Source organism: Tamandua tetradactyla, chromosome 8 (assembly GCF_023851605.1).
Source record: "Tamandua tetradactyla isolate mTamTet1 chromosome 8, mTamTet1.pri, whole genome shotgun sequence".
In the NCBI taxonomy this organism is placed as follows: domain Eukaryota; kingdom Metazoa; phylum Chordata; class Mammalia; order Pilosa; family Myrmecophagidae; genus Tamandua; species Tamandua tetradactyla.
This window is the reverse complement of record NC_135334.1, coordinates 23,289,319-23,306,545: the sequence shown is the minus strand read 5'-3', so window position 1 is coordinate 23,306,545 and position 17,227 is coordinate 23,289,319. Positions and strand designations below refer to the sequence as shown.

Here is a 17,227-nt window from a genome sequence, read left to right as displayed (position 1 = left end):
CTGAACTTCATCGACCTTCTTGCACCAAGGTATCATTCCCTGGATGCCTTTGATTGGACATTTCTATAGACTGGTTTTAGTTAGGACATTTTCTCAGCCTTAGAACTGTAAACTACAACAGATTTAAAGAGTGGGGTGCTGCTACATTTTGCAAATACCAAACATGTTGGAATGGCTTTTTAAATGGATAAGGGGAAGATTCTGGAAGAGTTGTGAGGAGATTGATAGAGAAGGCTTAGAGTATTTTGGAGAGACTGTTGGTAGAAACATGGACTCTAAAGATACCTCTGACCAGGCTCTAGACAGAAATGAGGCATGTGCTATTGCAGACTGGAAGGAAGGCGATCCTTGTTTTAAAATAGCAGATGATCTGGCAAAACTGACTAGTGGCTTTGGCTGGAAGGCAGATTTTAAAAGCCATGAACTTGGATATTTAACAGAAGAGATTTCCAAATTAAATGTGGAAAGTGCAGCCTGGTTTTTCCTAGCAGCTTATAGTGAAATGCAACAGGAAAGAGATAAGCTGAGAACTGAACTCTTGGATATAAAGAAACCAGAAATTGAAGTTCTGGAAAATTCTGGGCCTCCAGAAAGGGAGACCCCAGAGAAAATTGCCCCACGTGAGGGTTTAACCAAATGTAGAACCAGCCAGCCATTTCAGAGAAAGCCAGGATTGGACATGGAGTTATCCAGGAAGGATTTGTGGAAACTCCTTATGTCTGATGGGCCTGATCCAAGGCTACTGCATAGAAAGCCAATGAGAGTTCTGTGAGACCTGTATAAACAGAGCCGCTGCCAGTCTGGACTGGGGGGTTCAGAGAAGGGACACATTGGAGGAAAAATAACTTCAGAGACAAAGCCATTGAGGCTGCGGTCTGGAGTCAGGAAGCCTCGGGCCAGAAGAGTAGATCCACCCAAGCACATGGAGAGGGTGAATTTGCCCCGAAGGCAGAGGATGAGTCTCCCACCTCCTTGCAGTGGAAGAGTTGTGCTGCCTCAGGCCTTGGAAAAGGTCCTGCACTCTCCTTGGGACTGGGGAGAGCCTGGCTGCCACCACATGGAGGGGTTGAGTGTGTGCCCTGGAAATGGCAGAGAGCCCAGGTATGGCTCTGATGCCTGGAGAGGGTGGTGCCCTCAATGTCTCCTGGGGTTGATTCGGAAAGAGGTGGGCCACTGCACAGACCCTTGGAAGGGGTGGGACTGCCACTTTCTAAAGCTGAAGGATAAATAACTTTCAGATTTTGAAATTCAATGGTGTTTGCCCTGCAGGTTTTCCTTCCAGTTTCTCCCTATGGATCCTGTGATTGTCCTTCCTTTGCATATTGGCACCAGATAACTTGTTTTGAGATTCGTAGGTCCACAGCTAGAAGATAATTTTTTGCACTTTAATATTGTTTAAGGTGATGTGTGTAGTTGCCAAGTTGACAAGGGGTGGACATGTGGTAGTTAGATTCAGGTGTCAACTTGGCCAGGTGAAGGTGCCTAGTTCTGTTGCTGTGGTCATGAGCCAATGGCATGTGAACCTCATCTGTTGCTGATTACATCTGTGGTCGGCTAGGAGGCGTGCCTGCTGCAATGAATGATGTTTGAGTTAATTGGCTGGTGCTTAAATAAGAGAGCTCAAGGTAGCACAGCCAAGCAGCTCAGCATACCTCATCTCAGTACTCGCAGCTCAGCCCAGGCATTTGGAGATGCAGAAAGGAAATCACCCTGGGCAAAGTTGTTGGAAGTCAGAGGCTTGGAGAGAAGGCCAGCAGAGAGTGCCCCATGCCTTCCCACATCTAAGAAAGAACCTCAGTTGAAAGTTAGCTGCCTTTCCTTTGAAGAACTATACATTAACTAAATAAATTCCCTTTTATTGAAAGCCAATCCATCTCTAGTGTGTTGCATTCTGGCAGCTAGTAAACTAGAACAGGATATCTTAAGGGATGCATAAGAATAACCTGCAGAATGACCTCTCAACTCTGAGATCTCTCAGCCACTAAAACTTTATTTTGTTTCATTTTTCTTCCTCCTTTTGATCAACATGGCTTTCTTAATTCCATGATGCCAGGGCCAGGTTTATCCCTAGGAGTCATGTCAACAAAAGGGTTTCTCTAGGGGTGATTCTTAAGCATAATTTTGAGCAGTCTTAGCTTCTTTGCTGGAGTAAGTTTCATATGGGCCTATTAAATTAGTAGTCCCCGATGCTTGAGAGAATATCAGGTCTTCCCATGTGGGGAAGCTTAGTATATTTCCACGTTTTTCCCCAGTCCCACAAGGGGACTTTGCAAATACTTTTTTTATCTTCAGCCTAGATTACTATGGGGGGTATTTCAGGCTATCCACACTAACCTGCATAAACCAACAAGATCTCACTTCTTTATTCAAGGTTCAATGTAATTATGGTGTTCGAATAAGCTGACCATACAAGTTAAATTAGATAGTATGCTACAGAAAATAGAAATTTTGCAGCAAATGAACATCTCTTCCTTTGGTCTCATATAGAAGTTGAAGTTTTAAATGTAGTTAATATCATCTTTTACCCTTTAGTCTGATTTACCATAGTCCTAACCATATCAGCTTCATTCATATCTGTAATTGAAGTCTGATATCTTTTTCAGCTTTTTAAACAATTACTGTATGGGGCAATGCCGACTTTCATAGCTGCAGAACTCAGCATACCTCATCTCAGTACTGACAACTCAGCCCAGGCCTTTGGAGATGCAGAAAGGAATCACCCTGGGGAAAGTTGTTGGAACCCAGAGGCTTGAAGAGAAGGCCAGCAGAGATCACCCTGTGCCTTCCCACGTAAGAAAGAACCTCAGTTGAAAGTTAGCTCTGAGTCTCTGGTGTCACTCAGATACCTGAAGTTGGTACAACCAGGTTATACCCAAAGAGCTTCTCATCTCAGAATTTAGAAACAGTTACAACTCAGGAATAGATGTGACTGCTGTAAGAGTTTCCAATCTAAGAACCTTTACAATAAGCCTTCCCCTGATAATCTGTGCTCTTGAATTCAATACTCAGGGTTGTACATTATATTAGTGATGCATTATAATATCTGTCTCTTTGTTTCTGGCTTATTTCATTCAGTATACTGTCCTCAAGTTTCATTCACCTATTTGCTTGCCTTACAACTTCCTTCCGTATTGCAGCCGCTCAGTATTCCATATATGAATACACCACAGTTCCCCCTTCCATTCATCAGTCTATGTACCCTTAGGCCACCTCCATCCACTGCAAATGTGAATACTGCACTCATAAACACCAGTTGTACAAATGTCCATTTGTGTCCCTGCTTTCAGTTCTTCCAAGTATATACCTAATAATGGTATTGCAGGATCATATGGCAACTCTATACTTTGCCTCCTGTGGAACGACCACACTGCCCTCCAGAGGGGCTGCACCATTCCACTTCCCTACCAACAGTGGCTAGGTACATCTCACTCTCCACATTTTCTCCAGCACTAGTATTTTTCTGTTTTTTTGTTTTTTTTCATATGCATGGGCAGGCTCTGGGAATTGAATTCAGGTCTCTGGCACAGTGGGTTAGAATTCTGCCGCTGAGCCACCAGTGCACTGCCCTTCTGTTTATTTTTAAACAATTTTATTCACACACCATACAGTCCATCCTAAGTAAACAGTCAGTGGTTCACAGTATAATCACATAGTTATGCATTCAGCACCACGGTCTATATGAGGACATTTTCATTTCTTCCATGAAGAAGGAAGAGGAAAAAAATGAAGAATAAAAAAATAAAAATAGATAAAAAAAATAGATAACACCACCAAGAATCCTGTGCATCTTCCTTATATCCCCCTTTTATTGACATTTAGCTTTGGTATATTGCCTTTATTACATTCACTGGAAGAATATTACAACATTACTAACAGCTATAAGATACAAATTTGCATTGATGGTATTTTTTTCTGTATATCATCTCATTTTCAGCATGTTGAATTGTTGATGTTCATTTGTTTTCCCTCCTATAAAAACAATGTTGCATTTGTACATTTAATCACCATCATCGTCCACTCTAGGTTTTGCTAAGGTACGCAGTCCCCGTCTTTATCTTCTATCTTTCCTTCTGGTGTCTTACATGCCTCTAGCCTTCCTCTTTCAACCATATTCACACTCAGCTTTGTAAAGTGTACTTACAATATTGTGCTCCTATGAGATAGTGTCATGCTATCTATTTCTGGATCTGTACAATCCTGTTGAACATTCTGTACTCTTTCAGCATCAAATGCCCTTTTTCTATCTCCTGATAACCTATGTTCTCAACTTTAAGTCTCAAAATTTTCCCATTAATGTTATTTCATATTAATAAGACCATACAGTATTTGTCCTTTTGTTTCTGGCTAATTTCACTCATTATAATGTCCTTAAGGTTCATCCATGTTATTGTATGTGTTATGATTTTATTCTGAAATATGTATTTTTTCCTCTCTTTTTACCATTACTATAGTCTTTATTTCTGCCTTCTTCTCCAGACTTCTCTATCTCCTATCTTTCCCTATCTGCCTGTAATGCTGTCTTTCATATTTCTCATAGAGTAAGTCTCTTGTTTACAAACTCTCTCGGTGTCTGTTTGTCTGAAAATATTTTAAACTTTCCCTCATTTTTGAGGACAGTTTTGCTGGATATAGAATTCTTGGTTGGAAGTTTTTCCTCTTTCAGTATCTTAAATATATCCTACCACTGCCTTCTTGCCTCCAGGGTTTCTGCTGAGAAATCCGCATATAGTCTTACCGAGCTTCCCTTGTATATGATGGATCACTTTTCTCTTGCTGCTTTCAGAATTCTCGCTTTGTTTTTGACATTTGACAGTCTGTTTAGTAAGTGTCTTGGAGTAGGTCTATTTGGATCTGTTCTGTTTGGGGTATGCTGTACTTCTTGGATCTATAATGTTATGTATTTCATAGGAGATGGGAAATTTCCAGTGATTATTTCTTTCATTAGTCTTTCTGCCCCCTTTCCCTTCTCTTCTCTTTCTGGGACACCCACAACATGTATATTCACGTGCGTCATGTTATCATTCAATTCCCTGAGACCCTGCTCATATTTTTCCATTCATTTCTCTACCTGTTTTTTTTTAATTAATTAAAAAAAAAATTAACTAACACAACATTTAGAAATCATTCCATTTCTACCTGTTTTTTGCGTGTAAGACTTCAGATGTTCTGTCCTCTCATCCAGTAATCCTTTCTTCTGCCTCTTCAGATCTGCTGTTGTACATCTCCATTGTTTTTCATCTCTTCTTTTATGCCTTTCATTCCAATAAATTCTGCTATTGGTTTTTTTCAAACTTTGAGTTCTTCTTTATGGTTGCACAATAGCTTCTTTAGCATGCTTGTTAGAACATTTTAAATTAGTTAATTCAACTCCTGTACCTCATTTAAAGTATTAGTTTGTTCTTTTGACTAGGCCATATATTTGTTTTTCCTAGTATGACTTATAATTGTTTACTAGTGTGGAGGCATCAGATTTCCTTGACTAGTTTACCCTGGAGGTCGTTTTTGCTCTTTTATCTAGGGTTATCTTGTTGATTGGCTTTGTTCTCTATCTGTTCTTTGGCATTAAGTTCAATTTATTCTAGATTCTAGCATAGTGTCTTTTTAACTCATGAGAGTTTTTTGGCTCTTGTTCTTCTTGTTCTTGCCCTACCTAAATGGAACCTTTTTTTGAGGAGTGTCTCCTCAGATATGATTGACCCTAATCAGATTTTCCCAGACAAGGCAGGCCCAGGTCTCAGGAGGAGGGTGTAATCAGTATCAAGTTTTCCTGAGGATGAGACCCAGCAGGTTGTCTGACTTTCCTATGGAGCTCCACATAGGCGTAAAGTTGTGTAGTGACTGTAATTCTCAGTATACCTTGTCTCTGCCAGGGCTATGGTTGAGACAGAGGCTGAGGTAGAAGGCAGGCTTATGCTATTTTTGATTTCCAGCCCCTGGGGTCTGAATTCTCTGAAGGCAGGCTGCCAGTTGACCTGCCTCCCCTACCTCCTCTTGTGGAAGAAATGCCCTGTAGGGAATTATCTCCTTCCCTTGACTTGTTACTTTGTCTCAGACCTGTCTTAACTCTGCCCTTCCCTAGGTCAGTGCAGACAACTGAAAATGCCTAAGGCTTTCTCTAATGAGCTACTTAGAATATTTTAAAAGAGAGAGAAAAAAATCCCTTTTCAGAGCCAGTCTCCGGCCCCCAAGGCTCTCCAGTCAAGAGCTGGAATTGGTACCCAGTTTGGGTTCCCCTTTTCGTGGGGCACAGCCCTTTTCCAATATTCTCAGCTCGGCTGACTCCAGAAGTCTCTGTTTTTCTTTTGTCAGCCCCATCTCCTCTCTGCAGGGAGAGATCTCAGGGTTACTTTCCTGCTTTTTCTGGGTTTATCTGTGTTTGGAGCTTATATTTAGCAGTCCAAATTTGTTAATTAAAACTGAGTTGGAGCTTGGGTGAGCTACCTTTCCTTGCTCCTAGTAGAGACTGCTCGCCATGGGGAAGTGTTTCCAATAGCCTGCCATGCCAATGGGCGAGGGGTGCTAACCTCCACAGTTTGGGGACTTACTTACACTTTCCTGCTGGGATCTTGGCCTTTCCACCCAGTTTAGATTGGTGTATGATGTATGTCCGGTCATGGATGTCCCCCAAACGGTTGTTCCAGCAGTTTCTGGCTATTTACTTGCTACTCTAGAGGACTAAAACTAAATTCCATACCTCCCTACGCTGCTGTCTTGGCTGCCTCTCCCCAGGCACTAATATCTGGCCTTTGCTTTTCCCAGCCAGGACATCACAGGCGATATTTACTATTTCAACTTTGCCAATGGGCAGTCCATGTGGGACCATCCATGTGATGAACATTATCGGAACCTGGTCATCCAAGAGCGAGGGAAGCTATCAGCTCCTGGGGCTGTTAAGAGAAAAGAAAAGAAGAAGAAAAAGGAAAAGAAAGACAAGAAGGACAAAGAAACCCCCAAAAACGCCCTGGTGAGCCCATGAATGCCACCTCCCAAGGCTGAGCCCTCAGGGGATGTTAGGAACCTCTAGCTGGGTTGGGAGTTTGAGAGTAATAACAATATTATACATTCTTTTTCCTTTCAGTTTCTAGAAGTTATCACTCTCTCTAAAAAAATCCCCCCACCATGGGAAGCGCATGTCATATAATAGGATTGGAGAGATCTCTGCTAAGAGTGGTGTTTTGCAGTCTAAGAAGTGATACCATCTGCCTGTCTGGCACATGGGGGACAGTGAGTAGTTGGGCAGGGACAGTGAGCCCAGATGTTTGCAGAGTGTTGTTCCTCATGTCTTAGAGTCAGGGCTTCGTGTGGTTTCATTATTTGTCTTAAAGGGGTGTGAATCCCTACCTGTCAGATGTAGCAATCATTCATTTGTCAGGACACCAGTGGCTTCTAGATCCCCAAAGAAAAGCTTTGGGCTTTGTCTACTCCCCGTGGATTGTCTCTGTTGCTAGTGTACTTGGCTAGTTGAGCAGTTGGCCTTTGATTGCATGCAATCACCTTGATCTCAAGTGGCTTTTTATCCCTGAGTTCAGAGTGCTTTCCCATTATTTTTGTGTTTGTCCCTCCTATATGACTGAACTTAGGAGGTAGAGTTATCATCCTCATATTATAGCTGGAGAGGCTAAGGCTTGGGGCCAGGCTGAAATGAGGCCCAGGCTCTGGATCCCAGAATGCTACAGCAGCACAGAGAGACACGGGCTGTCTTTACTTACACGTGTGGGACAGGTGGGTCACTTTGAGAAGAGGGGGGATGTGGGAGCTCAGTGCAACTGGGTGGCAAGCACTGGGAATGTCTTTTCAGCCCTCACAATGGTCCAGTTGTTTGCTCTTTTTTCTGTTATACGAGTCCAGCGCTTCCCACCAGAGTTGTGTTGTTTCTTAGTGAAGATTTCCTCTATCTTCCTTTCTTCCCAAGGTGTTGGATGTAGGCTTTGGTGAGGCTTTGGATGATTGCTGATGAAATTATCCTTTTTATTATTTCCAAGCTGTACAGGAACTCTTCCTTCCCCTGCCCCTATATCACTCATGGCTCCAAGAAACAAGATTACTAAGCCTAGAGAAAGGAGGGCAGGTGATTTCCAAATAGGTTGAATTATCTAATATAATGTTTTTGAAAGGTGAAAGATGGATGTTGGACCTTTTACTAACCCAGGAGTATTTTAAGTGAGCCTCAGGCATCTAGGCTGTTTCCGTCATGACTAGAGGTGGGCAGAAGGAATGAAGTGAGGGTTCTGGGGTGTTGTGGTGGGTAATGAACTGAGTTCTGGTTATGTGGCAAAGCTCATGGAGTTTACGTGAAAAAGCGTTCTGGAGGTGAGGACAGACAGCCCTGGGCTGGCAGTCTGGTTCATAGGGCTGATGACAGGTACCCCAAACCTAATTTTGTCCAGGGGCAGACCTGAGCCAAGTAAGTGACCAGGGCTCAGGTGGCATGAACTCTCCAGAGTTGCTCACTCATAGGCCAAGGGTGTTTAGTTTGCAGAGGAATGGTTGACTTTTTAGAGTTTCATCTAGCCCCAAGATTTTATAACTGTATGGCCCTCTCTCAAGCAGTACCCATTCATGCCTTCAGGAGAAGATACTGGACTGAGTTTCCAAGGCTCAAGTTACTGGTTATTCTTCCCTTCTTAGGAAATTTCTGGTAGTTCTTGATAAGGTTTCTAAAGTCTGCCAATCACAGAATATGAGTGCTAGATGGTACCTTAGAGAAAGGTAGTTGATGATTTTACCTAGGGATCTGGTTGGTGATTTTCAGACTTTTGTTAGTAGTGAAGTTCTGTCTTCAAATTAATTCCTCCATAGAGGTCCAGTATATAAAAACAGAAGTGGAGCTGCTCTAGTTGAAGCTGGGGGCACGGATCCCCTGCCAACATGTACATTGTAATGGCCCCTAAGGTACCCTGTAGAATGAACCTCACTTCAGGTTCCATGGAGTGAGGTTTGCAAGTCATCCTCTTTATGGATGAGGTATCTGGAGCTCAGAAAATAATGTAATTTCAGCCCTAAGGAATTTTTAGCTTTTTTCCCTTCTTTGGTTTGTGTTTTACTTTAAACGGAGGGTGGGTTTCTGCCAAGGGCTGAAGTAGCAAGGATAAATCAGAAGTGCTTTGTCTTAGTTTTCTTTGCATGTTTATATACCCATCTAGGAAACACAGCCTGAGCAGGGACTTCTGCCTTCTTCCTTTCTCCGTGGCTCGTCCTTTCTCCTAGCACCTGGGCTTGCTGGTCTGGACCGAGACCAAGAGATGCAGGCTAGAAATGAGGGCTCCTTTAAGAAAGGGAAGAGCTCATGTGTGCTGGGTAACACCCCCTGGCCTCTCATGGGCACCCTGCCCAGCAAGCTACAGCCGCTGTCCAAAGGCCAAGCTTCCCAATCCCATCAGATCTTTGCCGACGTGGAGAAAATTTTAGGCAGGGCCCCAGCCCAGTGCAGGGCAGAGTTAGGTAATCAGCAGGGTCTGGAGAAGCCCCAGAAGCCGACAAAGAAACTCTACCTGGAGTTTTCAGACCCTGAACTAGAAGAGCTGGGAATGAAGGCCTTACAGCAGAAGCCCGATACTCTGGGTCCTGAGAACACTGGGCCTCTCCAGAATAGGCAGGATGTATTAGGAAGCAGGAGCCAGGCCTCTGTCCACTCAGAGCTCTCTGAAACCATCAAGGGGCTACAGCTGAAAGGGGAGCAGCATAGCCACAACATAGCCCAGCTGAGCTCCACGGGTCCTGCTGGGGACAAGGACCACAGCCCCGTCTCCTCGCCATCCCCTGGGGAGGAGCTTGCTCCTCCCCCTTGTTCTTCTGACCACATACCACCTACCAGGAGGAGCAAACTGTTCTTGTTAGATAGCAGCACAATTGAAGACCTGAGCTGGAGGGGTGTTCCTGGGGAAGGTGGGAGTATGGGCAAGGGGAGGAGGAGGCGAGAGCCCCCAGTACTGTGGATAGGGCAGGTCTCCAAGCTTGTCAATAAGGACACCCTGGAAAACTTCAGGGAAAGAGAGTCCAGTGACCCCAAAGCTCTCGGAGCCTCAGCTGAAGAAACACCTCAGGGACTTGTCCTGGCACCACATGACACTCTGGCATCAGAACCAGCTCAGAATGCCCCTGCAGGGAATGCTCCTGGGATCTCTCCTCCCAATGAGAGGAGACCACCCTTAGGGTCTCCAGAGCCCCCTGATGAAGACAGGAAGCCTAGTGTGTCTGGGCCTGACTTGGAGAGCAGCAGCAGCAGCTTGGCCTCACACCTTGGCTCTCAGGTCCTAGATAAGGTGGACCTGCAGAGCTCACGGAGATCTGAGCCAGGAGTGGGTCAATCAGATTCTGGACCCAGAGCTCAGCATTCTACCCCTTTCCTAGCTCCCCACTTGTCCCACATCCAAAGCTCAGCCGATGAGCAGTCAGAGAGTGAGGACTACTCTGAGGATCAGAGGTTCTACCAGCACATCCTGCAAATGGTCAAGATCTCCAGGCGGCTGGAGGGCCTGGGGCTGCCTGAGAGCACACAGAAAATGCCATGCAAAGACATTGCCAGCATGGTCTGTTGCATGACAGCTGATTCTTCCAGGATGTCTAGTGAGGGTGAGCAAGAGGCCATCAGAGCCATGGAGAGAGACTCGAGGTTTCTGACTTGGGGGTCAGAGCTACTACAGCATCCTTGGGAGGGGGCCCTTGGCCCGGCTGGACAGGCAGCCTCTTTGCAAGCCCATCTTCAGCCAAGCAGCAGTCCCCTCAGGCAGGGGCCAGTTGAGCTGAGCTCCAACAGAGAGCTTACTGCAGAGCCAGGCAAGATGCATCTTCTCAACCAGGTAGGCTTCTTAGAGAGTGTGGCTCCAAGGCCTCAGTGAGCTTAGCAGGAGGGAGCTTATGTTGTACTGCAGGCATCAGGCCTGCTTTCCTGTTTTTTACCCTCTCTCAGCAGATGTCGATCCCTAAACTACCCAGTATGGCCAAATTGTGGGGAGATATGTTGCCCTGCAAAATAGGGACTGAAGATGTCTATGGGCTCTCTTCCCTGTGTCTGTGATTCATGGTGACTCACTTATGCTCTGAAGATGATGCTTTGGGAGGGTGAACAAGATGGTGCTGATCCTGGTGCCTTCCTAGGATTTGGGAAGCCTTTTCCATCAGTTGGTTATATAGAGAGATCCTTCCACACAGGTACCCTACCCCAAAGTTCTAAGCATGGCCCCTTGCCTGAATCACACAGAACCAAAGAGTTAACACTCTCGTGGGGACTGAAGCCCAGAATCTCACTCTGCCATCCTGTAAGCTCCTTCTACTCTTGGCCTCCCGGGGTCCCCAGAAAATCATGTGCATAATCTTTCTCAGGCTGGTGCATAACCTATTTGTGACTTCATTTCCTCTCCCACTGAGATTCACCCAAATGTCAGGCTTGCCTTGTCATTGTGACTCTTTGTTCCTTTAAAGAGTCACACCACATTCTTCATTGAGAAGAAATCAAATTGGATTAGAGACCACAGGGAAAGATCAATCTAAATTTCCCAGCTATCACTTTACCCAGTTGTTACCTCTGGTTCCTAATTGCTGGCATGCACCAGCTCTCCGTTAGCTCTAATAACTAATGTAGCTCTATAAATATCAGATAAGCTGCAGATTATCCTGAAAGTTTTAATTAGCCCAATGGCAGCAAGTTTATCTTCTCTGAAGGACAATGCCATACACAGCCCCATACTCAGAGTTAATGGCCAGCTATAGAAGATGATCAGCCAGGAGCCAGGAATGTATAATTTCCCTGCTAACTGTTGATTTGATAAAGGCCGGGGAGCACAAAGCCCTCAGTGTGCCTGTCTCCCTCCCTCAAACCCCCAGCACGTTAGCAAATTAGCTACGTTAGGAGGCTGTAATTTTCCATAAGTATGGTGGGGAAAGAATTTTGTTTGCTGGTACACTGGAGTTGGTTGGAAGGGTCTAAGCCAGGAGGAGCAGGCCCAATTCGCTCACAATGCACCTCAAAGAAGCTTTCCTGGCCTCTTTTTCTCTCTGCACCCGGGAGGCGTTGTAAAATACTAGCTTACAGAAAGACCTGAGTTCAAATCCCATCTCTGCCCCTCACTGGCCCCGATGTCATCAGTCTCTATTGGCTCATCTAGGGACTGGATGACAGCAGAGCCTGTTTCAGGCTGATGTGAGTGAGTTAAATGAGGTGTCACGTGTCGGGTGCTTAGCCCCAGGCCTGGTGCTCGGGTCATGTTGACTAATACCGCCATTAGCTCCTCTCCCTACCAAAAATACTCTGCAGCAGGCCAGAGAATTGGGAATCTGTGAGGCTCTGAGAGTGGTTGTCAGGCCACCTTTCAGATGAGCATCTGATGCCTTCCCCATGCAGAAATGGGCCTTGTTTGAAATCTACCTACCGCTGGTCTGGCCCCTTGGCTGAGGCTGCTGAAGGGAAGACAGGCCACCTGAACTTCCTCAGCCCTACTTCCTCTGGGCTCCCCTTTTCTCTCTGTAGTCCCTGTGGGATTAGAGAAAAAAAGAATTTTCTTTTGTTTTTTTCTACATTTTAAGCATGAAGAATGGATTTTAAAGAGCTCTTTCTAAATTGTCCCCAGAATGCTATCCCTGCCTCTACTTCTTGTAAGCCCAAATTTAGTTAAAGTGAATCCCTATGAGAGTAGCGGTTCTATAGCACTGGTATAGTCCTGGAGCACTCGCAAAGCCCCTTCACCTTCATTATCTCATTTGAGCTTTTCAACAAACCATCTCAGATGGCAAGGCACTCATTCTCTCTGTCCTGCAGATGAGTAAACTAAGGAATCTGAAAGTCTGGGAGTAGCCAGAAGTCTCACAGATTCTGCCTTCAGCTTGGTTCCTTCCCCCAGTCTTTACTGACATAATGTCTTCACTTGCCTCTCCTCAAGATAGAAGAAGGGACCTGATCAATCCCTCTACTGCCCTTAGCCAGGCTCCCTTCAGCTGCCTCCTTCCTCCTCATCAGTGAAGAGGGGAGGGAGTTATTTTGTTGCTTATGAATATATATATTTTATAATCAATGGTTATTTTTATAAAAGAAATACAAGCCTGTGGTTTAAAAAGTCAGTACTAAAAGATATGTACAAAATATAGCAGTTTTCTGGTGTGCATTACCCCTTCCCTGAGGCAACCATTTTCTTTTGGTATTTGCTTCCATATATTTCTAAATAATACAGTCGTTGTGCTTTTTCCTGATTCATCAATTCAGACCGTATCTATTATGACTTTACATTATGGTAGATGCAGACTTTCTCTCTTGCTTTTCCCTCCCCTGTACTTCCCGTGCTTCTGAAAGGAGAACAGGACTCTGTGTAGCATCTGCCAGATGTAAAGGAACTGTTTACTGTGAGACAGCCTCAGAGTTATGAGAATCAGGAAACCAGCCTGTGATTTGTCACACAGTTGACACTGGTAATTTCTGGATGTTGTATTTTATTAGCAACCTCTAAGCGGAGGTGGTTTAAATTTGAGCGGGCAGGATTTAGCTGTTTTATTTTTATATCTGTCTCCAGCACTCTCTAAGCCATGTGGTTTCCTAGGTGTGTAACAAGGTGTCTTCTATTGCCCAGGCCCTGGGTTCCTCATTAGCTCCAGTTCATGTTCCTCTTGGGGGTCTGGCTCCACTACGAGGCCTCATGGACGCCCCACCCGCTGCTCTTCGTGGATCACAAAGCGTGAGCCTAGGGAGCTCAGTGGAGTCCAGTCAGCTTGGAGAGCTCATGCTGGTAAATACTTTCTCTTGTATTTGGTGTATTTAGTTATTGTGGGGCCTCCTGTGTTCCATGCCAGAAACTATGGCCCATAGATGAGAATAGAGAGCACAGGCTGAGTCCTCAACCTTCGCAATCCAGGTGGAGGATGAGTTATAGCCATTTAACACCAAACGGGAACTCTGGGCAGTTTAGAATAGATCTGTGCCACAGAGATATCAGTACTCATTTCCCAGTCCATGCAGCCAGGCAATAGGAGTTGAAGAAGAAAAGGATCAGCCTGAGCTGGAATGGCCAGGGACAGCTTTGTGGACATGGGAGTACTTATCTGGGAGATAATTAAGTAGAGTGGAGGAAGCATTCTAAGGGTCATTCTACAGGTCTTCTCTGTGGGTTCCTTAACTTTCCCTGTCTATTTTGAAGCCTTCACAGGGCCTCAAGACTTCTGCTTATACAAAGGGTCTATTGGGCTCCATCCATGAGGACAAAAATACTTTCAACCTCTTGGCTTTAGGAGAGGAGACCAACGAGGAATATGAGGAGGAGAGTGACAACCAGGTAATGATGGCGTCCCTGCCCTGGCCTGGAAACCATCTGTGCTATTTTGAAAAGAAGTAATAATGACCATCCAACTACAGCTTTGTTTCTTGATGCCTTCAGTATGCCTTCTACATGTGATCCAGAAAGCATAACCAACAATGAGCTTTTTGGCCACTGGCTTGGAACAAAACCTTGTTCACACTGGCTGAAGAGCTGTTTCGTGAGGCTATATAGTGGGGTCCTGCCCCAGGATCCTCTGAAGCCTTTTCTGACTACAGCCTGCCAGCTGAACAGTCCTCCATTTCTCCCTCAGCAGTCCCGCACCCTGGGCTGACCAGTTGCCTTAGACTTACCACTCAAAACTATTTTTGCTTCCAGAGTCTCTGCAATTCAAGTGATCTTCTTAAGAACCTGCACCTGGACATTGGGGCCTTGGGGGATGACTTTGAATATGAGGTAAGAGTCTGAAGCCCCTACAGGCAAAGACCCCAGCCTGTTGTGCCTCTCTTTCCTGTCTACTTTGTGGGACGCATATTTGGAAGAAGAGCCCTTTTATCCCAGTCCTGTCCAGATAGTGTCACAGGTCATACAAACATAAATGAGATATGACTACTGCCCTCTAAGATCTTACAGTCTCATAGAATAGAGACTTAAATGATCAGAACACAGGGCAGAATGTGCTGAGGCTGTAAGGGAGGTAAAGCAAGGTGCCATGGGACCACCAGGGAAGGCTTTCTTGAGAACCTGACATCTGAGATGAGCCAGGAAGGGCAATGGACAGGACCAGAGTTACAGAGCTATGTGGTGAGGGAGACATGCATATGCAGGGAATGCACAGTGTGGATAGAAGGGGCAGGGTGAGTTTGGGGGGACCATTAGGCGTCCGCCTTTGACTGGAGTACAGCATGCCTGTGGGAGACAAGACCTTGTAGGTAGTCAGGCTGGGTCATAGAGGACCTTGGGGGCCAGGCTGACAAGTTTGGACTCGATTATGCACTGGGAGCCTTCAGAGGTTTGAGATGGTAGTGTAACATCATTTGGATTTTTACTATCTGTTGGAAGCTGGCTTTGCAGCAGGGCACTGTACTAGGCATTATGAAATATACCATGTCAGTAAAGCAAGGACCAGGGCTATCTTCAAGGAGTTTACATTTGGGGAGAAAGAAAGACACTAGGTACATGGCATTTAGGAAGTGTTCTGTGAATGTGTTGAATCAGTGAATATTTAGGAAACTCTAAAGCACAGCAGTATGTGTAAAGAGTTATAGCACAAGTACAGTGTTTTGGGGAGTTCTGGGGAGAACGAAATTACTTGACTAAGATCAGGGAAAACTTGGTGGAAGAGGTGACATTTGACCTGGGTTTTAGACATGGGGAATGTAAGGGGATATTTCAGGCAAGCAGACAGCTTGAGCAAAGGCACAGCGGCTGGGAAAAACAGACTATGGATGGGTATGTATAGCTTCTGGAACACCCTCCAAGTAGACCTATTGCTTCTGATCTCTTTCACCCAGTCTGTCCTCCAGTGCCACCAGAATGTTCTTTATAAAAAACAAACAGTTCATCATGTTGTCTTAATATCTAAAAACCCCTCTGTGTTTTGTTTTTAGAAGGGAGCAATCCCTATATACGTATCTAGTATCCAATTTATTAATTTTTAAGCAATTAACATTTCTCTAAATATTTCCAAAATTGTTTATACATCCAATAAATAATGAAATCAATAAGTTACACTTCCCCAAACATTTAAACATTGTTTGCAGGTTTAATCAGTTAAGCTTTTCACAAGTCTAATATATCAAATTCTTTTAAATACATTAAACACCTGAAATTCAATTACTTTCATTTTATTAGAATGATTATAAAACTTATCAGTAAAACAGAGTATTTCTTTATTATCTATTATTTTGTTCTTATCACTTCTGACTCTTATTTCTTGGTCTTCTCTTCGCCTTGAGAGCTGGGATTAATGGCTCAGGCCAGCTGAGGTGGAGTATACTGGCTGACAGACCCCAGTTGGGCATTGAGCCTTGGGATGTAGGAGGGCCTTGGAGGGCCTTCTAAGGTGACCCAACTCCAGCCATTGGGCAACTCCCTTTTTATAGTTAGGTTTTGTCTATGACTCAGAGACTGTCCACTATTTTGGCTCTGAACAATCAGATGTGTTTTGACTTTTTGTGACTTTAATATTTCCTGCCAAATGTGACATATTTTTTCTGAGTGACTTATCTTTATCATCAACTTGATATATTTCTGCTTTGAATGTCTTCTTTCTGAGTGGGCTCTGGTTGATTTGAGTTGAATCAAAGGCCTTCAATCTATTTGATTTCCTGAAATAATAACTTTTTTTCCTTCTCATCTACCATGAAGATTTTTCATACTGATAGAATCAAAGGAAGTACTCACACCTTTTTCTTTTAATTTTTATTTTTTGCATTTTTTTTGTTAACACAACAAAACAACATACAAACACAAACATTCTTAACATATGAACATTCCATACTTGGTTTACAATCAGTGGCTCAAAATATCATCACATAGTTGTAAATTCATGATCATTTCTTAGGGTACTCAGGTTTTGAGCCTAGAACATTGACCAGGAATAGGTAAGAGTGTTGGGGAAAGAGAAAAGCTCCCATGAGAGTGAGCAAGTTGAGAGTAGAGTTTTTGCCATTTTTATGCCTAGCACCTGGCTCAGTGTCTGGAACCTTGGAAGTATGTTTTGCTGAACAACTGAGAGAATGAATACGTGCATGAATGATTGGGCAGCACTGGGACAGGTGGATATTTGGGCGGGTTGCATTGCACCTTTTTCTTCCCTTGACTTTCCCAGGTTCTGGGAGGAGTGGATAATTGGTCACTGCTGTCAGCTGGTAAGTGGAAGGTCCCCATGTGGCTTCTAATGCTCCTTGTCTTTAGGCTAGCTAGTTTTTAATTCATGAGGGATTTTCTTCTTTGACATGTTCCGGATTTCCAAAAGCTTTCATTCT

At 44.4% G+C, this 17,227-nt stretch overlaps 1 protein-coding gene across 12 annotated transcripts in view; it reads left to right on the top strand.

The window, feature by feature from the left end:
• The window catches only part of CEP164 (centrosomal protein 164), an 89,623-nt gene that overhangs the window by 23,682 nt on the left and 48,714 nt on the right, over positions 1 to 17,227 (top strand). For 6 of the 12 annotated variants that reach the window (XM_077112795.1, XM_077112792.1, XM_077112793.1 and 3 more), the window contains exons 4-8: positions 6,760 to 6,964; positions 9,144 to 10,799; positions 13,557 to 13,712; positions 14,121 to 14,255; positions 14,616 to 14,693. In XM_077112795.1, the coding sequence (XP_076968910.1) occupies positions 6,760 to 6,964; positions 9,144 to 10,799; positions 13,557 to 13,712; positions 14,121 to 14,255; positions 14,616 to 14,693 (2,230 nt within the window). Of the gene's footprint in view, positions 1 to 2,603; positions 2,791 to 6,759; positions 6,965 to 7,012; positions 7,723 to 9,143; positions 10,800 to 13,556; positions 13,713 to 14,120; positions 14,256 to 14,615; positions 14,694 to 17,227 lie in introns of those variants that run through there. The other 6 variants (XM_077112799.1, XM_077112797.1, XM_077112801.1 and 3 more) reach the window with 3 other exon arrangements.